The sequence below is a fragment of the Penicillium daleae genome (assembly GCF_028827525.1).
Source record: "Penicillium daleae strain IBT 16125 chromosome Unknown utg000005l_segment0_segment0, whole genome shotgun sequence".
In the NCBI taxonomy this organism is placed as follows: domain Eukaryota; kingdom Fungi; phylum Ascomycota; class Eurotiomycetes; order Eurotiales; family Aspergillaceae; genus Penicillium; species Penicillium daleae.
Window position 1 is genome coordinate 586,010 of NW_026623153.1, and position 15,471 is coordinate 601,480.

Consider the following 15,471-nt stretch of genomic DNA (forward strand, 5'->3'; position numbering starts at 1 on the left):
TTCGATCTCCCGGACGGGCGTGCCGAATGGGGCCTTACCCGAGGGAATGGGGGATGATCTTGGGTCTGGGGACGAAGGCGGCTCAGTTATGATTCGCAGTCTGGAGATGCGGAGTGGTGAGTGGTGGGGGGAGATATCCTGTGCACACTGTGCACACGGTGAGTTTGTGACGGAGACCGTGAGGGCAGGCCTTCTCGTTCAGGCAGCTCGCCGAGTTCACGTTCCGGTCAAGTCCAATCTGCCCCACGCCGTCATTCGCACGCCTGCTCCAGCCGAGGGCGATGAGGTGTATAGGAGAAGACGCGGAGAACGGAAATCTACAGAGAAAAGTTGTCGACCTTTATTTAACATCATTGATACCCCGGTCTGGATACTTTCCGACTGGCCTTTTTTTTTTCTCTTTCTACTTTTCTTCTTTTTGTTTCCTGAATAACCTCAGGAGACTATCTATCTGATTATTTCCCCCCCGTATAGATACATCTGTACGACATCCCCGTCCCCCCCCCCCCCTTTTTTGGTGGTTACTATCGGTCCATTCTTGTTATCTAACCAGTCATTAAAACCAGTCTAGCAAAGACACCCACTCTTCTATCGCCATCGACAAGCTTCTGCTGCACCCATTATCTCCAGTCGTGCAGGAGGGGGTCCTCGTTCGGCAGCTGAAAGCTCCACTTCGCGCCGACCGGCCTCCCCGTGATCAGACCACTTTGGCCTTCTTGTTCCATCATCCTCTTCCTTTCTCTCCGTCGAATAGGGGTGGTCTTGCTCTCTTTTGGGTTTGCGGTCAATTTAGAATCTCGACCGACGACTCGTGTTTTCTTTCCCGAGTTTTCTCCCCTTTTTCGCCTCTTCCCGACTTTTTTTTGGGATCTCGCCCGCCCGCCAATTCTCCGCTCCTCCCCACTGGCGCCGCCTGCCAAACTCTCCGACTTCCACATCCCCCATCTATCCTCCGCTCCGTGTGTGTGTTGCGGGAACGGACCGACTGGAAAAAAGATCTCGCTCCTTTTTCCTTCAACCCCACAGCCATCATGGCGCAACTCGACACCCTCGATCTGATCGTCCTGGTGGCTCTCTTGTTGGGTAGCGTGGCCTACTTCACCAAGGGAACCTACTGGGCCGTTCCGAAAGACCCCTATGCCTCCGCCGCCGCCACCTTGAACGGCGCCGCCAAGAGCGGCAAGACGCGCGATATCATTGAGAAGATGGAGGAGACGGGCAAGAACTGTGTGATTTTCTATGGCTCCCAGACGGGTACCGCCGAGGACTACGCCTCGCGCCTCGCCAAGGAAGGCTCCCAGCGCTTTGGTCTGAAGACCATGGTCGCGGATATTGAGGACTATGACTATGAGAACCTGGACAAGTTCCCCGAGGACAAGGTCGCCTTCTTCGTGTTGGCGACCTACGGCGAGGGTGAGCCGACCGATAATGCGGTCGAGTTCTACCAGTTCTTCACCGGTGACGACGTCGCCTTTGAGAGCGGCGCCGCTGCCGATGACTCGCCTCTGTCGTCCCTCAAGTATGTCACATTCGGTCTCGGAAACAACACTTATGAGCACTACAACGCCATGGTTCGCCAGGTCGACGCCGCCTTCACCAAGCTGGGCGCGCAGCGTATTGGAACTGCCGGTGAGGGTGACGACGGTGCTGGAACCATGGAGGAGGACTTCCTCGCCTGGAAGGAGCCAATGTGGGCTGCTCTCACTGAGTCTATGGGTCTGCAGGAGCGTGAATCTGTCTATGAACCTGTCTTTTCTGTCTCCGAGGACGACGAGAAGTCGCCCGAGGATGAGTCTGTCTACCTGGGAGAGCCTACTTCCGCCCACCGTGATGGCCAGCCCAAAGGCCCCTACTCTGCTCACAACCCGTACATTGCCCCGATTGTCAAATCCCACGAATTGTTCACTGTCAAGGACCGGAACTGCCTGCATATGGAGATCAGTGTCGCTGGTAGCAACCTGAGCTATCAGACTGGTGACCACATTGCGGTTTGGCCCACAAACGCCGGTGCCGAGGTCGATCGCTTCCTCCAGGTCTTCGGTCTGGAGGACAAGCGTCACTCGGTCATCAGCATCAAGGGTATCGACGTTACTGCTAAGGTTCCCATCCCGACCCCCACTACCTATGATGCCGCCGTTCGCTACTACATGGAAGTTTGCGCCCCCGTCTCCCGTCAATTCGTCTCGACCCTGGCTGCCTTTGCCCCCGATGAGGAGACCAAGGCCGAGATTGTTCGCCTGGGTAATGACAAGGACTATTTCCACGAGAAGATCACCAATCAGTGCTTCAACATCGCCCAGGCGCTGCAAAGCATCACCCGCAAGCCGTTCAACGCCGTTCCGTTCTCCCTGCTCATCGAAGGTCTCAACAAGCTCCAGCCCCGGTACTACTCCATCTCTTCCTCGTCTGCGGTTCAGAAGGACAAGATCAGCATTACTGCTGTTGTCGAGTCCGTTCGTCTGCCTGGTGCCTCGCACATGGTCAAGGGTGTCACCACCAACTACCTCCTGGCTCTCAAGCAGAAGCAGAATGGTGATCCTTCTCCCGATCCTCATGGTCTGACTTATGCGATCACTGGTCCCCGCAACAAGTACGACGGCATCCACGTGCCCGTCCACGTCCGCCACTCTAACTTCAAGCTCCCCTCCGACCCCACCAAGCCCATCATCATGGTTGGTCCTGGTACTGGTGTTGCTCCTTTCCGCGGTTTCATCCAGGAACGTGCTGCTCTGGCCGCCAAGGGCGAGAAGGTTGGTACTACCGTGCTGTTCTTCGGATGCCGCAAGCGTGATGAGGATTTCATCTACCAGGATGAGTTCAAGGTAAGCCACAATCAGACTCTCTTCTTTTTTTCTTTCTTTTTTTTTTCCACTGAGAGATGAAAACAAAAATACTGACTACCTTCTCTGCAGACCTACCAAGAGCAGATGGGTGATTCTCTGAAGATCATCACTGCTTTCTCCCGCGAGGGTGCCAAGAAAGTCTATGTCCAGCACCGTCTGAAGGAGAACGCCGAGCTGGTTAGTGATCTCCTCAAGCAAAAGGCCAACTTCTACGTTTGCGGTGATGCCGCCAACATGGCCCGTGAGGTCAACCTGGTGCTGGGCCACATCATCGCCGAGCAGCGCGGCATGCCTGCCGAGAAGGGCGAGGAGATGGTCAAGCACATGCGGAGTAGCGGCAGCTACCAGGAGGATGTGTGGTCATGATTGATGAAACCGCCTTTATTTCGTCTCGACTTTGTTCCGCCCATCTCTCTTCTTGCAGTGTAGTCATATCCCCCCTACCCTCCCTCCTCTTCTTCCCTCCTCCAGCTCTCCTCTTGATGTCTAGATGACCCCAGCATATACATATATTCTCGGCTCCTCTTTGTGCGCCGAATAGGTACATTTTCGAAAATTTTGGCGAGCTTATGTATGCCAATTGGTTTTTTTTTTTCTTCTTTCCTTTATCTTGACTTGATTTCTTTCCTTTATTTGGGTGTCGTTACCTTTAGCTTCGTTCTATCTGAACTCGACTCATGGGCAGATTCTGTCCCTGGAGGAGGCTTCTTCAGCGCTTCGTTTCTGTTGGGAATGGGAGCATTGTGCGCGAAGGGGTGAATGGATGATCTCTTTGTTAGACTTGGTTGAAATTTTTCACAAAAGAACTTTAATTGATTGGATTGTCATTCTCAAGGCCCTTGCCCTGTATCATGTATGAATCTTGGGAACTAATTCTCGTGGTTTAACGTTGTCGCAAGGATGGGCGGAGCCTTGCCTTCCTACTTCATGCAGTTGCGATCAGATTATGCCTAGCCGAATCCTATAGAATATTAACAAAGTTTTGTTCAAATCATAACCTTATCGGCTGAAACGATCAGTAGAAGTAAATACTGGATTTGTAAGTACTCATGTACGAACGCTCCCATTAGACTCGCGCCTGTTTTCGGCTGTAAGCGCGGACTTAAAACGTCGTCATTGGCACCCGCCCCGGCAAACCTGCGGCCTTCCTCCCCTCGCTGCAGCGCAGAATCCTATCTTGGGATTTCCTCACTAGTCCCCAAGAGATGCGCCATCACCGACCCAAGGCCTAAACCACATCCCATTGCCCGACCGGATCTAAAACTAACTCTCCTCGATCCCTCGGTGCTCGTCATCCCCGCAGTAGTCCTGCAACAAGCTTCCGACCCGCACGAATTGCGAGCATACCGCAGCTCTGCGGAAACATTCACCATGGCCTACGTGGTGCCCATTCACCGGGCGAGCGGCATTCGCCATGCAGTGAGGCTGAATTTCATGAATGCCGAAGAGGACTGTCTGGTAGTAGCGTGAGTGACTTGAATGGCAGACATTCCTTGGAGAATCTCGTTATCTGAGTCCATTGGCGTCACCGCACGAGATCTGCGATAAGGCTCCGACACAAGCTAACGTCCTGGATTTCCACAATTTTACAGAAAAGCCAACCGCCTTGAATTCTACACCCTCACCCCCGATGGCCTGGCTCTGGCCCAGACCCGCGCGCTGTACGCGCAGGTCACCATGCTCGCCCGACTCCCAGCACCGGCCAACTCGACGACGGACCATCTCTTCGTCGGTACAGACCAATACAACTATTTCACACTTGCCTGGAATCCCGAGAAGAAAAAGGCCCGGACAGCCCGCAGCTATGTCGATATCGCCGAGCCCTCAGCCCGCGAGTCCCAGACCGATCCGCGGTGTCTGGTCGACCCCAGCGGGCGCTTCATGACGCTGGAGATCTACGAGGGCGTGATCGTGGTGATTCCCATCGTCGAGCCGACGAAGCGGAAGGGTCGGGCCTCACAGGCAGCATCGGCGGTTGAGGCACCGCAGGTTGGAGAACTTGGCGAGCCGACGGCGTCGCGGATTGATGAGCTGTTCGTACGGTCCTCGGCGTTTCTGCATTCCGGGTCTAATCAGCCGTGGCTGGCGCTGTTGTATGAGGATAATCAGAAGAAAGTCAGACTGCGCATTCGAGAGCTGGAGTATAGTCGGGCGACGTCGAGTGGGCCTGCAGATGCGACTTTCAAAGAGGTCCAGGAGAAGAAGCTGGATGGGGGTGTTTTTGCACATGAGTTAGACTTTGGGTCTTCACATTTGATTCCGATTCCGGCTCCTCTAGGTATGTATCTCTTTATCTTGCTTTTATATTTTTATTTTTCGTCCTTATTGGCATGCTTACGTCCTCTCTACTGATGCAGGTGGTCTTATCGTCCTGGGAGAGAGGTCTATCAAATACATCGATGATAATGCGAACGACATGATCTCGCGCGATCTCGAGGAAGCCACCGTCTTTGTGGCTTGGGAGAAAGTCGATAGTCAACGCTGGTTGCTTGCTGATGACTACGGTCGGTTGTTCTTCTTGATGTTTGTGTTGAACAACGAAGGCAACGTCGAAGACTGGAAACTGGACTATCTGGGAAGCACGTCTCGGGCTACCAAGCTGGTATACCTCGGCGGAGGAATTCTATTTGTTGGCTCGCAACAGGGTGATTCTCAGGTGCTGCGCATCGGCGATGGCTCTTTTGAGATCATTCAGACCTTGTCCAACATTGCGCCTATCCTAGATTTCACCTTGATGGATCTGGGCAACCGTACGAGTGAGATCCAGACACATGAGTTCTCAACGGGGCAAGCTCGGATTGTAACTGGATCGGGTGCATTCGATGATGGATCTTTACGAAGCGTGCGGAGTGGTGTTGGCATGGAGGAGCTGGGTGTCCTCGGTGAAATGGACCACATCACCGATCTATGGGGTCTGCAGTCTCAGAGCTCTGGAGACTTCCTCGACACGCTGATGGTCACATTCGTTGACGAGACACGAGTATTCCGCTTCAGTGCTGAAGGGGAAGTCGAAGAGCTGGAGGAATTCCTTGGGCTGTCTCTGGCGGAGAGCACGCTGCTGGCTGCCAATCTACCGGGAAGTCGGATTTTGCAGGTCACCGAGAAGAGGGCCGTGATTGCCGATCTTGAGAGCGGTATGATCACTTTCGAATGGACACCTCCGACCCAGAAGGCGATTACTGCAGCTTCAGCCAATGATGAGCGCCTGGTGCTAGTTATCGGTGGCCAGGTTTTGGCGACTTTTGATATCCAGAATGATGCCCAGCTCATCACGCAAAAGGATATGGGTGCAGACCAGCAGATCTCAGGCGTGACGGTCCCGTCGAGCCCGGCAGGTGTCTGCATTGCTGGATTCCCGCAATCCGCCAAGGTGTCTATTCTAACCATCAATGATCTATCCGAGGTTCAAAGCCAATCGCTGGGGCCGACAGGAGAGGCATTCCCCCGGTCCGTCCTAGTCGCAGACGTTCTGGCGGATAGTCCGCCTACCCTTTTCATCTCTATGGCGGACGGCAGCGTGATTACCTTCACACTGGACCCGCAGACCTATGCACTGACCGATATGATGAAGTTGATCCTGGGATCAGAACAGCCAACTTTTAAGAGACTACCCAGAGGCGACGGCTTGTACAATGTCTTCGCCACTTGTGAAAATCCGAGTCTGATCTACGGCTCCGAAGGGCGGATTATCTACTCTGCCGTCAACTCCGAGGGTGCATCGCGAATCTGCCATTTGAACACGGAGGCATTCCCGGGATCCATCGCTGTGGCCACAGCAAGGGAACTTAAAATCGCACTCGTCGATAAGGAGCGTACGACACAAATCCAAACATTGCCAATGGGCTCAACAGTGCGCCGTGTCGCCTACTCACCATCCGAGAAGGCATTCGGCCTCGGCACAATCGACCGCAAGCTGGAGAGTGGCGTGGAGGTTGTGAGGAGTCACTTCGTGTTGGCCGACGAGATTCTTTTCCGTCGCTTAGATGCTATCGAACTGCATCAAGATGAAATAGTTGAAAGTGTCATCCGGGCCGAGTTGCCAGCCAGCAAAGATGAGAATGGAAAAGAGTTCAAGAAGGATCGGTGGATTGTTGGTACGGCGTTCCTGAATGAGGAACAGGAAGGGTCAATTCGCGGGCGGATCCTGGTGCTAGAGGTTGATCATGGCCGCAAATTGACCCAGGTTGGTGAATTAGGAGTCAAGGGCGCATGTCGGGCGTTGGCAATGATCGGTGACCGCATTGTTGCAGCGCTGGTTAAGACCGTAAGTGATGAATCCCGTGGGCTTGGGGGGGAATTGGATGACTAAGTCTTTCTTCAGGTGGTTGTATACAAGGTGATCAACAACAACTTCAGCTCGATGAAGCTGGAGAAGACTGCGACTTACCGGACGTCAACGGCACCCGTCGATCTAACCGTCGTCAATGATTTAATCGTGGTTGCCGATCTGATGAAGAGCGTTTGCATCGTCCAATATACCAAGGGACAGGACGGTGCCAACGACAAACTGGAAGAAATTGGTCGACATTATCAAACTGTCTGGACCACGGCCGTTGCTTCCATTGAGAAAGATATGCTCCTGGTCAGCGAGGCCGAAGGCAATCTCATCGTACTCTCCCGCAACCAAGGCGGCGTCACCGAACAAGACAAGCACCGTCTCATCCCAACGAGTGAAATCCGCCTGGGTGAAATGGTCAATCGGATTCGCCCTATCAACATCCAACAACTTGCCAGTCTGACAGTAACGCCGCGGGCTTTCCTCGCAACGGTTCGTACTACCCCAATTCCAACCATTCCAACGCATCAAACTAACTAACGCCGCTCTCCTACTCCAGGTCGAAGGATCCATTTACCCTCTTCGCCCTAATCAACCCCAACCACAACGACTTCCTCATCACGCTCCAAAGCGTAATCGCCAGCAAAGTCGATTCGCTCGGCAACCTCCCCTTCGACAAATTCCGCGCGTTCCGAACTCTCACGCGTTCGGCAGATACCCCGTATCGCTTCGTGGACGGTGAGTTGATTGAGCAATTCCTCGATTGCGAGGCTGCTCTGCAAGAGGAGATTGTTGCGGAGGTGGGTTCGAGAGATGTTATGGAGGTGAAGGGGATGATTGAGGCGTTGAGACGGTTGCATTGAGTTGATAGGCCGGATTGGATGAGAATGAGATATCCTCTTTTTTGTTTTCCACATAATGGTTGTTACGTTTATGATGCACGGTTTCAGATAGGCGGGTTGGCATGGATTCGATTCGTCTTCTTTGTCAGTGTTGATCTTGTTATTAGATGGATGACTATGGATACAATGGTCGAGTAGAAGTGATGAGTTTAAGGATAATTCCGAACCATGACAGAGACGTCAATCAGGCCAGATTTACCATGCTGATAGATAGAGTACATGAGCAAATTATACACAACGCCGCCCTCCAATCTATTATTTTTACACAATTCGCTGGAACCCTTGAAGGAGCTCTTCCGCCAGCCCAATACCAGCAAGACAGTCCACCCCCATCTATGCATCCTTCTTATTCTCCCCCTCATCCTCACTCCAGTCCAACAAGTCCATAATCTGATCCTCACTCAACTTCTCCGCCCGCTGGCCCTTCGCTAGGTTCTTCAGATACTTCTTCTGCCTCTTCCGAGCCATCCCATTCCACTCCGGCACCCCACTAGCCTCCGCCAACTCATCCTCCCCATCCTCCTCAACCTCATCATCCGTATTCTCCACCTCCCCAAGGACCTTGCCATTCTCTCCACCCCGCAGCGCATTCGCCGACATCTTGGCCTTCTTCCCGCCTCGCGCAGCCCGCTCTTTCTCCTTCTTCTCCTTCTCCTTCTTGCGGTCGCGGTCGTGCAGGTATTTGAAGAACTTCTCAATGAACGGCCGGAGAATGAGGTAGACGATCACGCTGGCAATGACCTTGGTCCAGCGCTTGGCGGAGACTTCTGCGAAGGAGGCGTAGAAGTTCTTGAAGAAGCGGCGGAATATCGTCTCGACGAAGCCGAAGAGTTTGTTGAAGAAATCCGAGGCAGCCTCGGCGGCGATGTCGCCGAGGTCGGAGGAGCGTTCTTCGACCATGGTTTTTGTGGGTATGGGTGTAGTTGAGCTTGTATGTGTTGTGTTTTTTTGCACTTGCTCTCTCTCTCGGCGGGGGATGCGGGAGCTCGGATTGTCGCGGATGGCCGATTGATCAATTGCTCAAGTGATAACGAGATGCGAGTAAAAATGTTCAATTGTGGAGAGCAAGAAGAGCTGGAAGAAGAGAAGAAGAGAAGTAGCTCCCAGCGCTGGAGGCGAGAGAAAAACGAAGAAAAAGGGAAAAACGGCACTGGAAGCTTGCGCGATTATTTGCAAGTCGGGAGTTTATCGAGCCGCGATTGTCCTTTTTGGAAGGAACCAGAAAAAGGTCCAAAACGGAAGGCACGACCCTCCGCCACTACGGAGTAACTATTGATCCGGGGCAACGCGTCGGCAGCCAATCAGCGCCCTCTCATCTGGGGTGTAAGGGACGCGCCATCGACGGCGGGACTGGGACTCCAATTTGGATTATCATCTCTACGGCTCAAGATGGAACAAGTCGAAGAAGCTGGGCTCGAAGAGGTACATCATCCTTGTACCCATAGGCTGTGTCTGAGTGCTGATTTCATTCTCTTCGCTCTCGTATAGCGCCTCAAATCCGCCCTTTGGTTATCCATTGGCAAGATCGTGGATGAGGAGACTATCAAACTAGGCTCCAATGCAACGCCTCAATTCATCGGTGCCCTGACGGAAATGGTCTGGGCTCAGATTGGTACGTATGCATATTGTCATTTGATTTTGGGATCGATTGTACAAGGATCACGATCTGCCTCGATTGTTCTAGGTAGAGTTCGCGTCGCTGACTGTTGTACAGAGACTGTCAGTCAAGACCTGGAGTCTTTTGCCAAGTGAGTGTCAATCCCGGTCATTCTGCGGCTAGTTTTGCTGCTTTTCGTCCTTTCTTCTCGCCGCTTGGTGAACAAGGTGGCCCTACGAACACCCGCTGATCAGTATTGCGCACTACAGACATGCTGGGCGGTCGACCGTCAACGTCTCTGATGTGATGCTGCTCGCCCGCCGCAACGAGGGACTGGAATCTATTCTGCGTGCGTTCGTAGAGCAGCAGCACCAGCAAGAATCCTGATTGGCAGATATTCCAGCACAGGGCTGGTTGGCTGTTTTTGATTTGCTGAGATTAGCACCGCCATGCCTCCCGCTCATCGGTTTGAACCATGTCCTACTATCCTACATGTCAGTGGAAAGATAGCCTCTGACAGTCATGATTGATGAATGAACGACCAACATAATGGAAACGTTGCTGTTTTATCTTCGATGTTGTTTGATCCACAGTGGAGTTTGAAATTAGTTCGAGACCGAGTCTAGTCATCGAGTGCACTTCGATCGTGCATTTCGGTCTTAATGCATTCCACAAGGCGTGCTAGATAGAGTCACACTAGACCCTTCTCGCTCGTATCTTCAGGCGGGGGGCTATGGCATGATAGAGCCGTAAATAGGGTGCACAATTCATGCCTATTCATACTGCCTTTCATAGTCACAATGCATTGAACTATCGTCATGGACATCCTTGTTCCCTCTCGAGTATCTCTCGAATGCACTGCATGTCTATCGAGAGTGACTATGTAGATGATGATCACCTAGTGGTATCGCTCTTGAACCATGTAGTGGATTCGTACGGACGGTAGTTAATTTGGGAGGTTGGGAGGTTAGGAGGTTGGAGATCGGGTAGATCGAGGTCTGTATGATCTGCAGTAGTGTATGTATACTATAGTCTATGATGTGTGCCTGGCATGCTCTGGAGTGACTTGCGTAATAGTGAAAATTGCCAACTATTGACTGCAGTATTTTAGAGTTCAGTTTCCCAGGGAGACGTTCTCATGAATTACTACTGTTAGCAACTCCAGTGCGTTTGGCGCAGACTGTGGCTGGTGCCGCTATTGAACTCTTTCTGCAAACGCTCGCGTTAACCCTATCGGGGCCATCAGTAGATGCTACAGTATGTCAAAGTGACGGAGTTCTATTTTGGAGAACACACTATAATTACTCGCAGTACCAAGGTACTTCTCATCTGCTCAATTTCTTCACATGGAGTGGCGATCTCCACTTATCCAGCCACTGATGAATATTTCGGTCCAGAAAAAGAAGGTCGACAAACTCAAAGCGGCAGGGTGGGCCTTCGATCCTCAACAACCTTGCACCCTCCGCAAATCAGCGACCAACCAAGCAACGGCTTTTTGCACATTCTGACATCACCGAGTCCACGCTAGTCGCTGGTTAAAGGCACGCCTTGTGGCGCAGACCATCCTACGCCCATTCAGGACTGCTGCTGCGCCAGGGATCCGTTGGGGCCGGTCTCCACTGATCTACCACTATTGCGTCGCACCTGGAAAGGGTACGTCTTCTTTTAATCGGCCCTGAATCCTGTTGCCTCGGGCTGGCCAATTTTTAAATACTCATTTCATCCAGCCATCTTCCACACCTCCCAATCTTCACCAAGTTCCATCATTCATCATGGGAGTCGGCGGAGTCATCTTGCGCTTTTTCAGCCTCGCTATTCGAGTGCTGCAATTCCTTGCTTCGGCAGTGATTCTCGGTATCTTCTCATACTTCCTCGCCGTCCTCTCCCGCCATAACCTGGACATCCCCACCTGGATCAAGGCCGTGGAGGGTCTGTCTGGTGCGGGTGCTTTGTACGGTATTCTGGGCACAATCTTCGTCTGCTGCTTGGGCGGAGTGGCCTTCTTCGCTTTCCTCGCTGTCGTGCTGGATGTCTGCTTCGTGGGTGCGATGATCGCGATCGCCATTTTGACCCGTAACGGCACCCAAACGTGCAGTGGAAACGTCAACACCCCGCTGGGTAACGGCAATGCCGATAACAACGCCAATACCCCCGCGGGCACCAGCTTCAAGATGGCCTGCGAGCTGGAGAAGGTTGTCTTTGCAGTCTCGATTATTGGAATGTGAGTTGCACAGTTTTGGTTCCCACCGCCACCACCACCACACTCCCACCATAATGATCCAGTACTGACTCTCTCCTCTAGCTTCTTCTTCCTCATCTCCATCTTATTCCAGGTCCTCCTGGCCCGCCACCACAAGCGCGAGAAGCGCTTCGGCCCCTCTCCCGCCAACAACTACACCTACGGCACCAGCCGTAAGTGGTGGAGCCGCAAGAAGAACAACCCCGAGGCCAGTGGTGGCGTGGACGCTCTGCCCACCCACCCCACCCCAGTTGACATCGAGATGGGCGCTGAGAAGCAGCCCGAGAAGAACTGGTTCGGCTCGTGGGGCAAGAAGAAGCATGCCGCCAACGGTACCCCCGCTACGGGTGCGCAGAATGGCTATGGCTATGGTGGCTCTGCCTACACTGGTAACATCTAAGTTTTGCCTTTGTGGATGCGGACACGAGTGTGCTTTGATATAGCTGGCAAGGGCTTGGGGGCTGGATGCTCGCTGTCGATTGACTGTTGTTAGACATCCGGCCCCTATACTTCTTTTGGCCACCTGCTACCGTCAACGGTGTCAGTTGATGATTGTATGAACCCTTACGCCATTTTGAGCTGAGATACCATGTTTTGCTTGAGAGATTTGATGTACACTATACTCTGGGACAAAGTGATTTGTCACCTGGATAAGCATGGTTCGACGGCCGTGCAAAGAATATAATGATAACACTATTCAATTCATTGATACTATATGAACCACGTTCCTAATAAGGAGTAGCATAGACAGTATTCGTATAAGATTTGTATTGTTCCTAATACTACATAGACATAACCCTGAAACCACCCGACAAACAGACCCGACTCCAGACTTCCAAACGTTAAAAAACAAGAACCAAGCCATAACAGAAGAGTCATTAGGAAGATCAAGAACATGAGGACATCAACACCGACACGGATTGTCATCACCGTCGACAGAGGAAAACAAGAACAAGAGAACAGACAAAACACAAGCGCAGAGACCGATCTCAACCGTCCCAGTCGGTCGAGGTAGGGCATTTGCTAAGAGAGAAACATGCCTACATACTGCAGAAGCTTCTTATTAGCCAGACCGAACCATCTGGCCGAAGCGGCAAGTCATGCCTGCGGCGACATTGCCCATGAAGATCGGCCGCTGGTTGGAGCACATAGCCCAGGTGTATCCATCAGGAGAGCACAGGATCTCGCCAGAAGTGCAAGTCCACTGGCCATCGTAGTTGGAAAAGGCACTGCTGGTGGAAGCAACCTGGCTCGACTGGCCACTCAAGACGCGGGGGTCAGAAGAGGGAGAGCTGGAGGCTGAGGTAATCATGGTCATTGACTGAGCACTGGTGGTGGTAGTGCTGCGAGTGGCCTTGGTGGTGGTAGTGCTGCGAGTGGCCCTGGTGGTGGTGCTGCGAGTGGCCCAGGTGGTGGTAGTGCTGCGAGTGGCCCAGGTGGTGGTAGTGCTGCGAGTGGCCCAGGTGGTGGTAGTGCTGCGAGTGGCACTGGCGGACTTCTTGTTGGAGTCGTCGTTCGCCTGCTTATCGGATTTGTCACCGGCCTTATTGGAAGAGGAAGTGCTGTTGTCCTTGGCAGAGCCCGAGATCGACGAGTTGGTAGAAGTAGTCGAGTTGGACGAGCTGGTATCGCTGCTGGTGCTGTCACTGCCGAGGAAAGGAGCGTTGCCCGTGCACTTGTAGCCTTTGCCCTTGCCATCGGTCTTGCCCACTACGTGTGGACCAGGCTCCGGGAAGTCTACCGACTCACCCTCGATAGTCACACAGCCACCGGTCTGACCAACATTGGCGACAAAAAGGTCAGGCAAGCTGTCAAAGGCAGTGGCTTTGGACTGGTCCACCATCACGGAGACATCGTTCATGTCACGTTCCTCCATGGTATGCTCCATCGGTGGGTGGTTCATGTGCTGCATCTCCTCAACGCTCATCTCCTCGTGCATCATATTCCTGCCGTGCGATCCCTTGCTGGAACTGGAACTGGATTGACTCTTGTTACCACCTCCAGAGCCACCAATAGTGACCATCGCGCAGTTCATATACATCTCCCGGTTACCGACCTTGTTAAACCACGTCCAGGCCAGCAGGGCGTCGCCCGTGGGTGCATCAGACGGAATCTGGAAGGTATAGTTCTTGGAAATAGGGCACTCGCCGAGCATGGACTCAATGACCTTGAACGTCTCACCGCGATCATAAGTCAAGGCAAGCTGGCAGGAACCGCCGCCGTGGACAGCACTACCGTCGAGCTCCAGCTCGTAACTCTTACCAGGGGAGTAGCTTGCTTGGGACTGGAAGGTGTCGTTGGCGTAGCCCTTGCACGGGTAGTCACTACCGGATGGTTGCAGTGGGTTGGTGTAGGAGTAGTCCTTCTTCTCGTCGCTGTTCTTGTTAAGGGGACTGCGGATGGGATAGGGCTTCATCATTTGCATGTGTGCTGAGGCGCCGGTAGCCAGCAGGCCGGCGAGGATGGCAATGCCCTTCATTTTGTGTGGTCTGAGTTTCGTCAGTAAGATGGTAGTTCTGGCTCGCCCTCTGGTATAAACTTACAAGAGGTATAGTATCAGATGGGTGTGTGGAAGAAAATGCGTATCAAAAGTCAACAGTCTGTAGTCAAGCAACAACCACCAGGGTATAATTCCTCAACTTTTTTTTCACAAGACAGACAGTTGAACAAGCAAGAGTAGGCAAATTCGACAACACCAAGTATAAATAAATACTCGTTGGATTCCAGCATTCTCTCGCGTTCACCAGAGGAATGGGGAATACCATCAACCCGCGATCCAACCCCGAGTCGTTTCCCGGGTACGTTCTCGACCTCGCAACGCGAAGAATGTACGGCGCCCATACGCTCTTACTTTGACTTGTTGAACAAGACATGATCGTGCAATTCAGCAGCTATGAGGAAGTCGCGGAGCGCAAATTAAGATGTCTCCGGCACGTTTCATTTTATAAGGAATCTCGCGAAGTATACCTCAAAAGTGAGCACTTATGAACGTTAAACCAGTGTTTGATATCTCGCGTAACCTCCGGTCAACACCCATACCTCGAAAGAGGAATGAAATGTGTACGCCTCCAAAATATGACAGCCACAAGCGCAGGAACACCTCATTCCGCGTCCAAATTATTCTCCGAGAACCTAGTTGCCAGGGAATCCGACAATGATCTCACATATTAAACAAGAATTAAAGGGTGGTTTGAGCGCAATACGGAACAATCAGGTCTGCGAAGGAGTCAAGTTGGATAATAGACCGGCCGAGACAATTCTTGCAGTATCCCTCGAGTTCAGACGGTGTCTATAGTATTTAGGGTCTTTCGTTTGCTTTCTTTTGGGGAAATCACTTGCTATGCGTTGAATTGAGTAGAGTTCCACGACACGCCCCTGGCGGCCCCTGCTTTCTCTTACAGGAGTGTCTTCAGCCTCCGGTCTTTGATAGCCATACACAGTCTTCCCATGGGTTTTACTTGTTGTCAAATATGCCCTTTCATCTCTGAAAGCGTTTTAAAGGATCGATATAGTGGACCGAGACTCTGATTGTGTCCTATATAGCTAGGAGTTTCCAGGGATGCGACCACACCTGCTTTTATGGTCTCAGGGGTGGATTATTTCATCCGGTTCGC

General features: G+C 52.4%; 7 protein-coding genes across 7 annotated transcripts; 4 read left to right on the top strand and 3 right to left on the bottom strand.

The window, feature by feature from the left end:
- Positions 1-1,031: 1,031 nt before the first annotated feature.
- cprA (NADPH--hemoprotein reductase cprA) lies at positions 1,032-3,209 on the top strand (the record flags this gene model as incomplete). Its single annotated transcript, XM_056907884.1, has 2 exons — positions 1,032-2,822; positions 2,913-3,209. 2 exons carry the CDS (start codon positions 1,032-1,034, stop codon positions 3,207-3,209), a joined length of 2,088 nt encoding a protein of 695 aa, XP_056766502.1.
- A 1,005-nt stretch (positions 3,210-4,214) lies between these two features.
- Positions 4,215-7,659, top strand: N7458_004503 (DDB1/RSE1 family protein; the record flags this gene model as incomplete). The annotated part of the gene is made up of 4 exons (XM_056907885.1): positions 4,215-4,309; positions 4,436-5,121; positions 5,201-7,107; positions 7,165-7,659. The coding sequence occupies 4 exons, from the start codon at positions 4,215-4,217 to the stop codon at positions 7,657-7,659; spliced, it is 3,183 nt and encodes a 1,060-aa protein (XP_056766503.1).
- A 47-nt stretch (positions 7,660-7,706) lies between these two features.
- N7458_004504 (uncharacterized protein) lies at positions 7,707-7,979 on the bottom strand (the record flags this gene model as incomplete). Its single annotated transcript, XM_056907886.1, has 1 exon — positions 7,707-7,979. The coding sequence occupies one exon, from the start codon at positions 7,977-7,979 to the stop codon at positions 7,707-7,709; it is 273 nt and encodes a 90-aa protein (XP_056766504.1).
- A 375-nt stretch (positions 7,980-8,354) lies between these two features.
- Positions 8,355-8,921, bottom strand: N7458_004505 (uncharacterized protein; the record flags this gene model as incomplete). Its single annotated transcript, XM_056907887.1, has 1 exon — positions 8,355-8,921. One exon carries the CDS (start codon positions 8,919-8,921, stop codon positions 8,355-8,357), a length of 567 nt encoding a protein of 188 aa, XP_056766505.1.
- Positions 8,922-9,410: 489 nt separating this feature from the next.
- N7458_004506 (CENP-S family protein) lies at positions 9,411-10,005 on the top strand (the record flags this gene model as incomplete). Its single annotated transcript, XM_056907888.1, has 4 exons — positions 9,411-9,443; positions 9,510-9,633; positions 9,736-9,769; positions 9,888-10,005. The coding sequence occupies 4 exons, from the start codon at positions 9,411-9,413 to the stop codon at positions 10,003-10,005; spliced, it is 309 nt and encodes a 102-aa protein (XP_056766506.1).
- Positions 10,006-11,390: 1,385 nt separating this feature from the next.
- N7458_004507 (uncharacterized protein) lies at positions 11,391-12,257 on the top strand (the record flags this gene model as incomplete). The annotated part of the gene is made up of 2 exons (XM_056907889.1): positions 11,391-11,839; positions 11,921-12,257. 2 exons carry the CDS (start codon positions 11,391-11,393, stop codon positions 12,255-12,257), a joined length of 786 nt encoding a protein of 261 aa, XP_056766507.1.
- Positions 12,258-12,920: 663 nt separating this feature from the next.
- On the bottom strand, positions 12,921-14,336 carry N7458_004508 (putative extracellular protein; the record flags this gene model as incomplete). The annotated part of the gene is made up of 2 exons (XM_056907890.1): positions 12,921-13,156; positions 13,346-14,336. The coding sequence occupies 2 exons, from the start codon at positions 14,334-14,336 to the stop codon at positions 12,921-12,923; spliced, it is 1,227 nt and encodes a 408-aa protein (XP_056766508.1).
- Between the last annotated feature and the right edge of the window lie 1,135 nt (positions 14,337-15,471).